The sequence below is a fragment of the Phascolarctos cinereus genome, unplaced genomic scaffold, assembly GCF_003287225.1.
Source record: "Phascolarctos cinereus isolate Bilbo 61053 unplaced genomic scaffold, phaCin_HiC Scaffold_3;HRSCAF=262, whole genome shotgun sequence".
NCBI lineage: Eukaryota > Metazoa > Chordata > Mammalia > Diprotodontia > Phascolarctidae > Phascolarctos > Phascolarctos cinereus.
The window spans coordinates 185,271,202-185,287,244 of NW_027555736.1; the positions used below are offsets into that span (position 1 = coordinate 185,271,202).

The following is a 16,043-nucleotide window of genomic DNA, read 5'->3' on the forward strand; positions in this document are numbered from 1 at the left end:
CATTGACAAATTGCTTTGGTATAATCTGCATTCACATAGGATTTATTATGTTCTTAGCAGGCTTGGAGCATTATTTTATGTTGAATAAAGAAAGTTAAGCAAAAATTTTTCCTACCCTCTACAGCAATGGTGTTCAGTTCTAATAGAAACAGATGCCTGCAGACTACATATTGAACTAGAAAACCACAAATTAGCATTATCTAGGTTATATTGTCTTTTTATTTATTTTGTTAAACCTTTTACAATACATTTTAATCTGCTTCTAGCCTAACTGGCAGTTTGACACCTCTGCTCTAGAAAGTAGGAACTCTCTATGCTATATATGTGAATTTGGTTCTATGGCAAAATGGCTATAATTCATGATAACATGTTTATATGTTGCTTTTTCTTTTATCTTGTCCCACTTCTGTCTGTCTTTTCTCCAGGTATGTATAAAAATACTATGTCTCATGACTTGAATAATAGAGTACTTTATATGTTATGTATTAGTAATTTTTATGCTTCATATAATTTTGAAGCAGTAATGGTCCTACATTTTTCACCTTTCTTTTGAAAATAATTTTACAAAACTAAGTAGATGGTTTGTACTTATGATTTTCTCTGAAGGTTTTGTGTTTTTCATTGACTATTTAGCTATAGATAATATGAAATGGAATAAGTGAAGTAAACAATTGTTTGTATTCTCTTGCAACCCCATAATCTACTTTGCTTTGGCTCCAGTCCTAGGAATGTATGTCTAAATGAGGGATAGAATAATACTACTCAGATTGGATCCTTTTCCTGCACTTACAACTGTAGAGCTCAGCAAGGCAAAAAGCATTTATTAAGCACTTACTATGTGCCAAACTCTGAACTAAGTGCTAGAGATACAAATACAAGCAAAAGCCAAAAAAAAAAAAAGGACAGTCCAGTGGGTTGAAGACAACATACAAAAGGAAGGTGAAGGGAAGGGAAGAAGGTGAGAAGGAAGAGGTATGCATGGTATCAAAGGTCAGAAATAGAACCAGAAGAGAAATAAAGTTTGGCCAGCCTGGGCCCCTCCCCAAATGGAAGCGTTGAGGGGAACTCATCAATGGAAGGGAGGGGAGGGAGCAAAGAAACAAGCATGTATTAAGTGCCTTTTTTGCAAGCACTATGCTAATTAAGCACTGTACAAATAAATCATTTGAGAAAACAGAGGAAGAAGCCAACATGGTGGATGGATGTTCCAAGGTGAGTAGGCCCCAGGTACAGAGTGAGGTTATAAGGTGAGGCTACTGGTGAAGCATAATGTTCAGGTCCAGAAAGTCAGAAGCATACTTCAGAGGACAATGAAGATTGGTCTGCCTGGACTTCTCCCCAAGGTTTCTGTGGGTATATAGATGGGGTTCAATGTCAAATGATATTCACTTCACTGTGTTCAATATCATATCAGATTACTTATTCCAAATGACACTTGAAAACATTTTGACATTATTGTTAATAAATGGGATAAACATTACTGACAATATAACAATTTGAATTTCATAGAGAAAATCCTTTAGTAAAATGAGATGCCATGTGACTAACAATTGCCAATCTAATTCTAATCATTATTGAAGATGCAATTTGTTTATAGTACATGCCACATGTTATGAATCATCATTTTATTTGTAACAATTCACTTCACAATTTCATTAGACTGTAAGTTCCTTAAGAGCAGGGACTTTACTAGCACTTAGCATAGTACCTGGCACATAGAAAGCACGTAATAAATGTTTTTTTCCCCTTGCTCTGTTCTTTGAGGCTCGTACATTAAAACATCACCTTGGTATTATAGGTATGAAATATGTAAATCCTTGGGTATGTACTACCAAACACTAATTTGGTGTTTTTTGCTTTTATTACAGGGCTCAGATATGGAGCCTATTCATGAAAAAAAGTATGGAAATGATCAAACAGTCATCTTCTCAGATGAAAATCAAATGGACTTGACATCTAGTCACACTGTGATGATTACAAAAGGCCTCTTAAGTTGCCCTGAAATGGGAAAGTCCACCAAAATAGATACCAAATCCTTTCTAGCCAACTTAAAGTCCCACACTGAAGATCTAACCATGAACAAAGAATTTAATTTGTCTACCAATCCCGAAAGGATAGCTGACAAATGTTCTTTCCAGTCCAAGACAAGCAACTCTTCAGAAAATAAAGTAAATTTCAATGACTTCATAAAAAGATTGAAGTTAGAAAAATCTATTAGTTCTTATGCTGAAGGACCTGATAAGGAAAATGTCTTTATAGGCCATGTCTCTTCCCAAGAACCAAACAATGATGCCTTTTCTGTGCCAAAAAAATACGTATTTTCTACAGCAAAAGAGAACAGCCATGGTGTCACTGGACTCTTCAGAGAACAAGATGATGAAAAGGATGTCACCCAGTGCCATACAGATAATATTCAATCCATGGACCCTATAACCAGAGAGACTCCCTTGAGGTCAGCTGAAGGATGTGATTTTACAGTGTATGGCAATGACTTTATGGACTTGACGGTTAACCATACTGCACAAAATTTCCTTCCTACAAATAATATATCTAGGATAGAGAATCATATTCAGAGTGTCACAGTAGATATCACAAAAGGTGATTATACTACTAAAAATCCAGGGACAAAGAGAATTTGTAGAAACCAACAGAATGTTCCATGTCAGGACCCTTCAGGAAACCTTGAGGATGAAATAGATATTACCAGAAGCCACACTGGGAAGACAGATACTCACCCTGCAGCATCACAGGCTTCCAACCAAGGCTCTGTGACATTGGCCTTACCCCGAGAATCTACATGTCCTGGCCTAGTATTTCAAGGTGATAAAACAGTTTTCTTCTCTAGTAATGATGATGCCATGGAAATGACCAAAAGTCCTACACCCAGAAGAGATGATAAGAATGCATGTGTCAGTAATTTAACCCAAATGTGTCCAAATCCAGGGAAGGCCATGTCTAGTCTCATGGATAAAACTGTTTATTCAGAAGAGGTTGATATGGACATTACTAAGAGTAATACAGTTGCCATACATGATCAGATTATTGAATTATGCCCAATTATTGTACAGGTCCCTTCTCTACCAAATCTTGAAAATGAGCAATTATTTCAGGATCAGGAGGCTGTTTCAGAGGATGTAAAGCAGAACAAAAGCTGCAGTTCAGTTTCTTATGTAACTACAGGAAGATTGCAGCAGGAGCTGGCAAATCCTTTAGGTGTTTCATTGTCTGGTAACAAGTCTGTTGTCTTCTCAGGTGAAGACATGGATTTGACCAAATGTTGTACAGTCAAGATTGATAGCAGTGACTTAGGAACTCAGTTACCTCTGACCTCAGCTAATATGCTGGCCCCTGTAAAAACCAAAAAACCCCTTTCTTCCCGCAGTAGACATTCATCTGGTTTAGAGGCATGGGAAGAAATGGAAATAACTCAAAGTCATACTGTTCCTATTAATCTTGACAACAGTGCAGTAGTCACACAACAAAAACTAGGACCTGAAAATACCCAAACAGAGACCTGTATCAAAGATGAAAAAATCTTGGAACTTTCATCCTATCCTGATAAAGATATTCTTCATTCAAGTGTTTATAAAATAGATATGACAGAAAGTCATACCATAGACGTCTGTGGTGAGAATCTTGATCGAAAAGTAGCATTGGGAAATACTGGAAATGCACGTTTTCACAAGCAGTCTTGGTTATCCAAGGTAAAACCAATAACTTTTTCATCAGAAGAGGACATGGAAAGGCATACTATAGACATTAACACCTGTACACTGAAATCTACACTTGGACAGAATTCTAGACGCTCTGAACCACTGAAAAAAAATATAGCCAATACTTCACTTGCCTTTTGTCATGACAAGACTGTTGTGTTTATGGAACAACAACAAAATATGGACTTAACCACAAGTCACACTGGCGTTATTGGATGTATGTCCTCTCCTTCAATACAGGAGTCTGAAGACATGGTTCCACAGAACATCATCTTTAAACCACAGTCTGAGTCGCAAAATAATACCAATTTACTTTCTAATTTATCAGTTAGGAATTTTGTTAGAAATAATGCTGTGGTCCTACAAATGGAAGAGCCCTCCAAAATAGACACCAAATCCTTTCTAGCCAACTTAAAGTCCCACACTGAAGATCTAACCATGAACAAAGAATTTAATTTGTCTACCAATCCTGAAAGGATAGCTGACAAATGTTCTTTCCAGTCCAAGACAAGCAACTCTTCAGAAAATAAAGTAAATTTCAATGACTTCATAAAAAGATTGAAGTTAGAAAAATCTATTAGTTCTTGTGCTGAAGGACCTGATAAGGAAAATATGTTTATAGGCCATGTCCCTTCCCAAGAACCAAACAATGATGCCTTTTCTGTGCCAAAAAAATACGTATTTTCTACAGCAAAAGAGAACAGCCATGGTGTCACTGGACTCTTCAGAGAACAAGATGATGAAAAGGATGTCACCCAGTGCCATACAGATAATATTCAATCCATGGACCCTATAACCAGAGAGACTCCCTTGAGGTCAGCTGAAGGATGTGATTTTACAGTGTATGGCAATGACTTTATGGACTTGACGGTTAACCATACTGCACAAAATTTCCTTCCTACAAATAATATATCTAGGATAGAGAATCATATTCAGAGTGTCACAGTAGATATCACAAAAGGTGATTATACTACTAAAAATCCAGGGACAAAGAGAATTTGTAGAAACCAACAGAATGTTCCATGTCAGGACCCTTCAGGAAACCTTGAGGATGAAATAGATATTACCAGAAGCCACACTGGGAAGACAGATACTCACCCTGCAGCATCACAGGCTTCCAACCAAGGCTCTGTGACATTGGCCTTACCCCGAGAATCTACATGTCCTGGCCTAGTATTTCAAGGTGATAAAACAGTTTTCTTCTCTAGTAATGATGATGCCATGGAAATGACCAAAAGTCCTACACCCAGAAGAGATGATAAGAATGCATGTGTCAGTAATTTAACCCAAATGTGTCCAAATCCAGGGAAGGCCATGTCTAGTCTCATGGATAAAACTGTTTATTCAGAAGAGGTTGATATGGACATTACTAAGAGTAATACAGTTGCCATACATGATCAGATTATTGAATTATGCCCAATTATTGTACAGGTCCCTTCTCTACCAAATCTTGAAAATGAGCAATTATTTCAGGATCAGGAGGCTGTTTCAGAGGATGTAAAGCAGAACAAAAGCTGCAGTTCAGTTTCTTATGTGACTACAGGAAGATTGCAGCAGGAGCTGGCAAATCCTTTAGGTGTTTCATTGTCTGGTAACAAGTCTGTTGTCTTCTCAGGTGAAGACATGGATTTGACCAAATGTTGTACAGTCAAGATTGATAGCAGTGACTTAGGAACTCAGTTACCTCTGACCTCAGCTAATATGCTGGCCCCTGTAAAAACCAAAAAACCCCTCTCTCCCAACAGTAAACCTACTTCTCAAATTGTTCTTCAACAGATTCCACTGAAAGAGGCATTTAATTCCTTCTTGCAAGACAAAGGTGATCTCCACTCTGAAAAACCATTTGGTAACTGCCAGAATTCATTATCCCAACCTGAGAATCTCACAGTGGCTAATACAGATGTAAGCCCACAGTATGCTCATCAATCACTGCTAGCCATGAAATTAGTTTCGACCAATTCACTCTTGCCTTATCCTTCAGAAAAGACTGTTATTTTTGCCCCTGAGCAAGATAATATGGACTTGACTGAAAACCATGAAGTAATTATTCAAACTGGCAACTCAAAGATACCTGCAGATGAACAGCAGAAACAGAAATACAGTGAGGCTTCTGTGAGATATGGGAAATCACCATGCTTAACTCTCTCATGTTTGAATAAGAAAAGGATGACTGAAATTGTGGGGGATAGTTTGGAGATCAATAAAATCCATAGAATTGGAGGAGACAAAGCAGATTTAGAAGAAGAAACAAGCAGGGCCACAGATGAAACAGTGGTGTTTCCAGATAGTCAGGATGAGCTAGAGATTACTAAGTCCCACACTGTTGTCATTGATTACCAAACTATGAAAAAGATGCAAGATGGGCCTTATCCTAAGGACTCTAGAAGGAAAAGCCTAGGTCAGCCAAAGATAATATTTGCTCCTAATGATCAAACTGTTTTCTTTTCAGAGGAAGGTGGGAATGATTTGGATCTCACTAAAAGCCACACAACAGTAATAAACAGTCAGATAGTACCACAAGGAGATAACCACAGGAGTATTCCTGTGGATAAGACTATAATGTTTATATCCAATAATGACATGGAATTAACTAAGCCAATCCCTTGTATGATTGATAAAGCTGTAGAGAGACCCAAATTGGGGAGTGCACAGCTGTTAGACAAACCTGGAGGAAGTAAAAGCATGAATGAATTCTACAGTAACAAAACTATTGTATTTCCAGCAGGTGATGAGAATAACATGGAAATTTCCAATGCTTTTACAAAGGAAATAGACCACAAAGATGTTCTAGAAGGTAAACGGGACAGTTGTTTGGTACCTTTAGCTACAGCTTCCAAAACTGTTTTGTATAGAGGTGAACAGGATGACATGGAGATCACTGACATCACTAAAAGCCACATTTTTGCAATGGACTGTGAAGCTGATTTACAAGATGTAGGAACCACTAAGAAAATGGATAAAACAGTGGTGTTTGCAGATAATCAGAATGAGCTAGAAATTACCAAGTCCCACACTGTTGTCATTGATTACCAAACTATGAAGAAGACAAAGGATAGGTCTAATCTTAAGAGCTCTGGAAGGAAAAGTTTAGGTGGACCAAAGATGACATTTGCTTCTAATGATCAAACTGTTTTCTTTTCAGAGGAAGATGGGAATGATTTGGACCTCACTAAGAGCCACACAACAGTAATAAACAGCCAGATAGTGCCACAAGGAGATGGCCACGGGAATATTCCTGTGGATAAGACTATAATGTTTACATCCAAAAATGACATGGAATTGACTAAATTGACCACTTGTATTACTGACAAAACTATAGAGGATCCAGGGTTGGATCCTATACAGCAGTTAGAAAAACCTAAGGGGAAGAAAAGTATAAATAACCTCAACAGTGACAAAACTATTGTATTTTCAGCGACTGATGAGAATGGGATGGAAATTACCAATATTTGTGCAATGGAAATAAACCAGGAAGGTCAACAGGATAGTTGTTTGGTACCTTTAGCTACAGCTTCCAAAACTGTTTTGTATAGAGGCAAGCAAGATAGCACGGAGCTCACTAACATCACTAAAAGCCACTTTTTTGCAATGGAATGTGAAGCTGATTTAGAAGATATAGGTACCAGTAAGATAATGGATAAAACAGTGGTGTTTGCAGATAATCAAGATGGCTAGAAATTACTAAGTCCCACACTGTTGTCATTGATTACCAAACTATGGAAAAAATGCAAGGTGGGTCTCATCTTAAGGACTCTAGAAGGAAAAGCCTAGGTCGACCAAAGATGATGTTTGCTCCTAATGATCAAACTGTTTTCTTTTCAGAGGAAGGTGGGAATGATTTGGATCTCACTAAAAGCCACACAACAGTAATAAACAGCCAGATAGTACCACAAGGAGATAGCCACAGGAGTATTCCTGTGGATAAGACTATAATGTTTATATCCAATAATGACATGGAATTAACTAAGCCAATCCCTTGTATGATTGATAAAGCTGTAGAGAGACCCAAATTGGAGAGTGCACAGCTGTTAGACAAACCTGGAGGAAGTAAAAGCATGAATGAATTCTACAGTAACAAAACTATTGTATTTCCAGCAGGTGATGAGAATAACATGGAAATTTCCAATGCTTTTACAAAGGAAATAGGCCACAAAGATGTTCTAGAAGGTAAACGGGACAGTTGTTTGGTACCTTTAGCTACAGCTTCCAAAACTGTTTTGTATAGAGGTGAACAGGATGACATGGAGATCACTGACATCACTAAAAGCCACATTTTTGCAATGGACTGTGAGGCTGTAGGAACCAATAGGAAAATGGATACAACAATGGTGTTTGCAGATAATCAGAATGAGCTAGAAATTACCAAGGCCCATACTGTTGTCATTGATTACCAAATTATGGAGAACACACAGAACATGTTTCCAAGTAAGGTAAAACTTGATAGCTTTAAAAGGAATAGCTTAGTTGGAGCACAGGTAACATTTGTTCCTAATAATGAGACTATTTTCTTTTCAAGTGGAGACGTTAATGATAGAAAAGTCACTAAAAAACAAACAGATGCAATAGAAAACAGAAGTTTTCTTCAGGATGAACAGCAGCGGTCTGCATTACCTTCCTTCCCTGCAGATAAAACTATTATGTTTACAGGTGATCAGGATGTAATGGAAATGGACGAGTCTCAAAGCACTGTTATTAACAAAAAAACTTTGGAGAAAGTTGTTGATCAGGATCATGTATTAGAAACAGTCAAAAAAGAAGTATGTGCTTTTGATAGTACAATTTTATTGGGAAAAACTAAATCTAAATCTAAAACAATTCCATTTAAGTTTCCAAAACGTCAGGTGAAAGCTTTCAATGATGATAGAGAACAAAGACAAAGAAGTGAGCTCTTCAGAGATGCTGTACTTGTTGACTCTCAACCTCAGTTACTAACCCATTCAATTCCCTTACCAGAAAAGGAACAATATATTGTAAATGAAGATAAACTAATGCAACCTGAGGCAGAAAATGGAAATTTGGAAGTTGCTACAGGAAACATTTGTATACTTAATTATGAAAACGAGTCCAAAATGTTGCACAATGATAGAGAGCTTACTACAGCCTCAGAAAAAGAACCAAAGCAAAATGTACAAATATCTGAATGGGAAGCAACTGTGGAAGTCCATGTTAACTCAGGCTCAGCTACAGAAGTACATCAGCTCCATGCCGCTCATTCCATGCTGTCAGATCCTATGATTTCATCTAAAGCTATTAGTACTGCTAATATTGAACCAAATCTGAATACAGTCAAGAGATCTGAAATTTTTTCACAATATCAGACTAGTCATGTAGCTAACCTTACAGAACAGTTACCCAAATTGGGAAAACAAGTAGAAGACAGTGTGGATAAATCTCAAACCACTGAAACACAAAACACAAAAATAGGAACCAATAATGCAGAGAACATCGAAGATGAGGGAAAACCATACTCTTGTAGTGGAGATGCATCTTATTCTGTACCCTTAAAGGCTCTTGTAAAGGATAAAATTAAGACAAGAAGGTACTCTTTGGGAATCTTTTTACCTAAACTGCCAAACAAAAGAAATTGCAGTGTCACTGGCATGGATGCCTTGGAGCATAACTCAGTAGATTTAACTGACTTAAACAGTTTAGAAACTCAGCCAGTCACTAAGAAAAGTTCAAATTTGATGTCTGCTTTAACAGAGCCACATCTGAGCCCCTCTCAGTATATAAATGAGGAGCACCTTCCTCTAGATCCCGAAGAGAGTAATTCTTCTGAATCCATCAGCATTGAAACCAAGGGAAAGGCTTTGACTGAGACTTGCCAACAAGAGATCCAACCTCCTGAAAGTGCAGTGAAGGAAATCTTTAATAGTCAGAAAAGACTCCTAGTACAAGGAGAAGATGACAGTGTTCCCAGTGAGAAGAAAGTCCGAAAGGATGAGACCAGTCTTAGTAATTCAGCCCAGGCTCTCCAGGTGAGTTGACTTCTTTGTAGTAACTAAAAAGTATGCTCAACTTGCATTTTAATCTTTGATGAAAGGGAATTGATCTTTTTGCTCTATTCCAATTAACAGTGCTGGAGAAATACTTCTGCGTCAAAAGTGCCCCAGCTGAACAGGTCAAAGAAGATAATTCTATGATAACAAATGGGTGCAGAAGAAAGAAATGAGTAATGGCTTAAAAATAAACTGCAAGAAATTGTTGCATTCTAAATTTTAAGTTAGTTTTAAATAACTTAATCAGAATACAATTCCCACCAAACTACAGTTTTTTAGGTAGAGAGCAGAAAGCTTCAGAAGTTCATAAAAGATTATAGGTGTTTTTATAACAATTTTGAGGTATGTTAATAAAAAAAAGTAAGTCATAAGTTACCAGAGGTAACGTAGCATAGTTTATAGAGAGCTAGCCTGAAAGTCAGAAAGGCCTAGGTTCAAGTTAGACCTCTGATTCATACTATCTATGTGACCCTGGGAAAGTCACTTAATTTCTCAATACCCCAAGTTAACTCTAACCTGCATGAGAAAGAAGATTTTCATTAGTGGGAGTTATGTAGCAATGAAACACAAGAATGGACAGGAAAAAAAAAAAGCTAAAAGTTATGACTTCACAAGAAAGATGGGGTTGTAAAAAAGGATTAGGTCAGTTGAAGTTTCTGTTAAGGCCATGTGACCTTTAAGAAGTAGTCACACATGGCCACCATCTAGATGTGTGCTTTTAAGCAAATGTCTTAACATTCCTGTGCCTCAAGTTTCCTACCTATAAGATGAAATAGTTGAATGTTGCTATATGATCACTGAGGTGACCTCTAATGCTAAACATTTGTAACTAGATATCATGTAGCACTTTGCAGCTTTTGTTCATTTAGGTGCTATTTTGTATTGTAGTTATTTGTGTATGTGTCATTACCACCAATACCCTCCCCCCCACCCCCACCCACTTCTGCATTCAGAGCAAAAGATCCATGAGGGCAGTCTATGTCTTCTACAACTTTGGTATCTTCCCTCAGCACCTGACCTAGTTCTTTGAACACAGCAGGTGCTTCATAAATGTTGAATTAAATTAATTTAAAAACCGATAAGGAATCCTTCCCTAAAATGTGTACTTGTGGAGAAGTCAAAAATCACAAAATCACAAATAGTGACTTTGGGATCTTCTGATTTGTTTGCCCTCTAGTCAGAAGCACTTTAGCTATTTATGATGTTGGCTAAGCTTGGAAATAAGCCCTTTCTATTAACTCTGGTGAAAGACTAAACAGATGGCCCAGATTAATGTTAGGTAGTAAATTGGACCTGGACTAGTGTAAAAATAACTATTAAGTAGAGAGTTTATATATATATGGAATGTAATCATGAAGTTTTTCTATGGGCCTTAGTAAAATTATTTTTAAATTCAAATTAAAGACCCAAGTTAATGACATGATTTCTAATTTCTTATTAGGGTATCCCAGAAACAGTAAATGAGTTTATAGCAAGTGATAATGCTTCTTGTACCCAGCAAACACATCTTGATCAAAAGTACATCTTATAGGATGACTCTCTGGGAGAAGGGGAAGGAGAAGAATATGGGGAAAATCTGGGCAATGTAAAACAAAAGATAAAAAAAATGTGTTTTATGAAAGAAAGTATACCTTATACTTGCTTCCTGATAGTTTTTTCTTAATTAATGATTTCAGGCATTGGATCACCATACAGAAGAGTATGTGGATAGAAATCCTTCTAGTTCATTGATGAAAAGTCTCAACAGGACCCCATCTAGTTGTTCCAGCTCATCGGATTCCATCAAGGCTGATGGGACGTCTATGAATTACAGCAGTAAGACCTCTATTTTTTTTTTGTTACATTTTGAGTTCCAATTGTTTCCCTTTCTCCTTCACAACTGCTCATTAGAGAAGGCCAACATTTGATATAGATATGTATATGTGGAGCCATACAATACATGCTTCCATATATTAGTTCTTTCTCTGGAGGGGGATAGCACTTTCCTTCATAAGTCCTTCATAGTTGATTTGAATGATCATATTACTCAGAATAGCTTAGTCATTCACAGTTCCTCTTCAAACAATGTTGCTGTTACTGTATACAGCATTCTTTTGGTTCTGCACATTTACACTGCATTATTTCATGCAAGTCTCTCCATGTTTCTCTAAAATATCCTGCTCATCATTTCTTACAACATAGTGGTATTCCATCATAATCATACACCACAACATATTCAGCCATTCCCTGAATGATGGGCATCCCTTCGATTTCTAGTTCTTTGCCACCACAAAGAAAGCTGCTATAAATATTTTAGAACACATAGATTCTTTTCCTTTTTCCCTAATCACCTTGGGAAACAGACTTAATTGTTAGGTCAAAGGGTATACACAGTTTTATAGCTCTTTGGGCACAATTCCAAATTGCTTTCCAAAATGGTTAGATCAGTTCACAGTTCCACCAGCTGTGGGATTTGTTGTTGCTGTTTGTCATTCATTTGTGTCTGGCTCTTTGTGACCCCATGGACCATAGTACACCAGGTCCTTCTGTCCTCCACTGTCTGCAAAACTCATGTTCATTGCTTCCATGACACTATCTGTCCATCTGATCCTCTGCATCCCCTTCTCCTTTTCAGTCTTTCCAAACATCAAGGTCTTTTCAAATGAGTCCTATCTTCTCATTATGTGGCAGTGTATTTAAGCTTCAGCTTCAGTATTTGACCTTCCATTGAATAGTCTGAATTAATTTCTGTAAGTATTGACTGATTTGATCCCCTTGCTCTCCACGGGACTCTCAAAATTCTTCTCCAGCATCACAGTTTGAAAACATCAGTTGTGCTGCTCAACTTTCTTTATAGGCCAGCTCTCACAGCCATACTTTGCTATTGGAAAAAACATAGCTTTGACTATACAGACCTTTGTCGGTAAGATGATGTCTCTGCTTTTTAGTCTGCTGTCCTGATTTTCCATAGCTTTCCTTCTAAGGAGCAAGCATCTTTTAATTTCAAGGCTGCAGTCGCTGTCTGCACTAATGTTTGAGGCCAATTATATAAAATCTGATATTGCTTCCATTTCTTCTCCCTCTATTTGCCAAGAAGTGATAGGACTAGTTGCCATAATCTTAGTTTGTTGTTTTTTTTTATATATTGAGCTTCAAAGCTAGCTTTCACACTCTCCTCTTTCACTGTCATCCAGAGATTTCTTAGTTCTTCGCTTTCTGCCATCAGAATGGTGGGGGCCATCTCCAGTCATCTTGATGTGTATCTGGCCACTGGATGCAGGTGGCTCCAGTGGACAAAGTGAGGCTGGTGACTTTGCACAGCTCTCCCTCACTTAAATCCAATTCACTTGCATGTCATGGCATCACCTCCATGATGACTTAGTCTTCTTTGAGAACAAATAACAAACAACAACCCTGTGAGTAGTAAAAGCTGTCCCACTGGGGACCCAGCTGGAACTGGCCAGTTGGGCAATACAGCTTTTTTCTTTTCCATCTTTCTTTCCTTCCTTCTCTCCCCCCCTCCCTCTCTTTTGAAACATTGCAAGGTATCTTGGGGTTTACAGGCTACATTTCTTTCTTAAGGACCATGCCTTAAACCCAAATCACTCTGGCTCTCACTGGTTGGTCAAGAATAGATCCCAAGCCAACCCCCACTTGGTCGTTGTTTGGGCCCCGACTGAACTTGTTAATAGACTTTGGCCCAGTTGCTTCATTAGTTCTCAAGCTACTTGTAGTTGTCCTCCACTCTTTTCCAGTAGGTAAGTTGCCCAGTGGACAGAGCACTGGGCCTAGAGTGTGGAAGACCTGAGTTCAAATTCTGCCTCAGATACTTATTAGCTGTGTAGCCCTGGGCAAGTCACTTAACCCTGTTTGCCTCAGTTTCCTCATCTGTAAAACGAGCTAAAGAAGGAAATGATAAACCACTGTAGTATCTTTACCATGAAAACTGCAAAATGACTGAACAACAGTGAATTAGTGTCCCAACTTTTCTACAACCCCTCCAACACGTGTCATTTTCCCCTACTATCATTTTAGCCAATTTGATAGGTATGAATGGTACCTCACAGTTATTTTAATTTATATTTTTCTAATCAACAATGATTTAGAGTATTTTATATGACTATATATAGCTTTGATTTCATCTTCCAAAAGCTGCTTGTTCATATCCTTTGACCATTTGTCAATTGGAGAATGACTCATATTCTTACAAATTTGACTTAGTTCTCTATATATTTGAGATATGAGGTCTTTATCCAAGAAACTGGCTTTAAAATTTCCTCCCCAATTTTCTGCTTTCCTTCTAATCTTGGCTACAATGGTTTTATTTGTACAAAACCTTTTAAATTAGTGTAATCAAAACTATCCATTTTACATTCCACAATGGTCTCTATCTCTTATTTATTCATGAATTCTTTTCTTATCCATAGATCTGTTAGGTAATATATTCCATGCTCCTCTAATTTACTTATGATGCCTTCTTTTATGTCTGGTCACATATCTTTTTGACCTTATCTTGATAAATGGTATAAGATAATAGTCCATACCTAGTTTCTGCCAGGTTGCTTTCCAGTTTTCTCAGCAATTTTTACCACATATTGAGTTCTTATCCTAAAAGCTCAGATCTTTGCATTTATGAAATGCAAAGTTACTATAACCATTTACTACTGTGTCGAATTATTTAAATGTGACTTTTTTTGTATAAAAAATGTTTTATAATTATGTTCATGTAGTTCCTGAGTTTGTCTTGATAGGTATATTCCCAAGTATTTTATGGTCTACAGTTAATATAAGTTAAATATCTCTTACTATGTTTTCTTGCAGGGCTTTATTGGTAATATGTAGAAAGGCAGATGATTTATGTACTGCTACTTTGCTAAAATTATTGTTTCAACTAATTTTTAGTTGGATCTCTAGGATTTTCTAACTATACCATCATGTCATCTGCAAAAAGAGATAGTTTTATTTCCTCGTTGTCTATTCTGATTCCTTCAATTTCTTTTTCTTCTCTTATTACTATTCATATTTCTTTTTTTAATATTTTATTTTCCCCCTAATTATATGTTAAAATGATTTTTTAACATTTTTTTAAAATTCCCTCCCTTCCTGAGATGGTAAGCAGTCAGATATAGGTTATACATGTGCAATCATGTAAAACATTTTCATGTTAGTCATTTTGTATAAGAAGACTTGAATAAAAGAAAAAGGATGAAAAAAAAGAAAGTGAAAAATAGCATGCTTCAGTCTGCATTCAAACAATACAAGTTCTTTCTCCAGGGTCAGACAGTATGCTTCATCATTAGTCCTTTGGGATTGTCTTAGAAGACTTAAATCATTGTATTGCTGAGAATAGCTAAGTCATTCACAGTTCTTCATCAAACAATATTGCTGTTACTGTGTATAAAGTTCTCCTGGTTCCGTTCACTTCATTTTGCATCAGTTCATGTACATCTTTCCAGGTTTTTCTGAAATCATCCTGCTTGTCATTTCTTACAGCACAGTAATATTCCATTACAATCATATACCACAGTTTGTTTAGCCATTCCCCAATTGATGGGCATCCCTGCGATTTCCAGTTCTTAGCTACCACAAAAAGAACTACTATAAATATTTTTGTACATATAGGTCCTTTCCCCCTTTTTTTTGATGTCTTTGGGATATAGACTTAGCAGTGGTATAGAGTTTTAAGGCATAGTTCCAAAATGCTCTCCATGTGGTTGGATCAGTTCACAACTCTACCAACAGTGCATTAGTGTCCCAGTTTTCCCATGTCCCCTCCAACATCCATCATTTTCTTTTCTTTTCTTTTTTTCGTTTCTTTTTTTTTCTGTTAAGTGTGAGGTGGTACCTCAGAGTTGATTTAATTTGCATGTTTCTAATCAATGATGATATAGAGCAGTTTTTTCAGATGACAATAGATTATTGCTAGCATTTCTAATATAATATTGAATAATAGTGGTGATAATGGACATCCTTGCTTCATCCCTGATCTTACTGGGAAAACTTCTACCTTCTCCCCTTTACAGATAATGCTTGCTAATTTTTTGTGAACAACATATTGTCAGGTTCTGGTTTTTAATCTATTTGCTATCCGTTTCTGTTTTATGGGTGAGTTCATTCCATTCACATTTAAAGTTATAATCATAAATAGTTGTGTATTTCCCTCCATTCTATTTTCCTCTACTATTTCTTTCTGTCTTTCTCTCTCTCAAATTCTACTTAAGATGTTGTTTTAAGTTATTTGGAGGGGAATTTGGGAGAGTCAGATAATTTCCTGCCTTATTCTGCCATCTTTACTGTAGATCTGTCTGTAGCATTTAACTTAAAGTATTTATCTCTTGGTTTGACAAATAAT

At 36.9% G+C, this 16,043-nt stretch overlaps 1 protein-coding gene across 1 annotated transcript in view; it reads left to right on the forward strand.

Annotated features, from left to right (window-relative positions):
* Positions 1–16,043, forward strand: part of KNL1 (kinetochore scaffold 1) — a 108,363-nt gene that overhangs the window by 56,921 nt on the left and 35,399 nt on the right. The window contains 3 exon segments of the mRNA XM_021009346.2: positions 1,869–7,380; positions 7,383–9,691; positions 11,389–11,527. Of these exon segments, the coding sequence (XP_020865005.1) occupies positions 1,869–7,380; positions 7,383–9,691; positions 11,389–11,527 (7,960 nt within the window).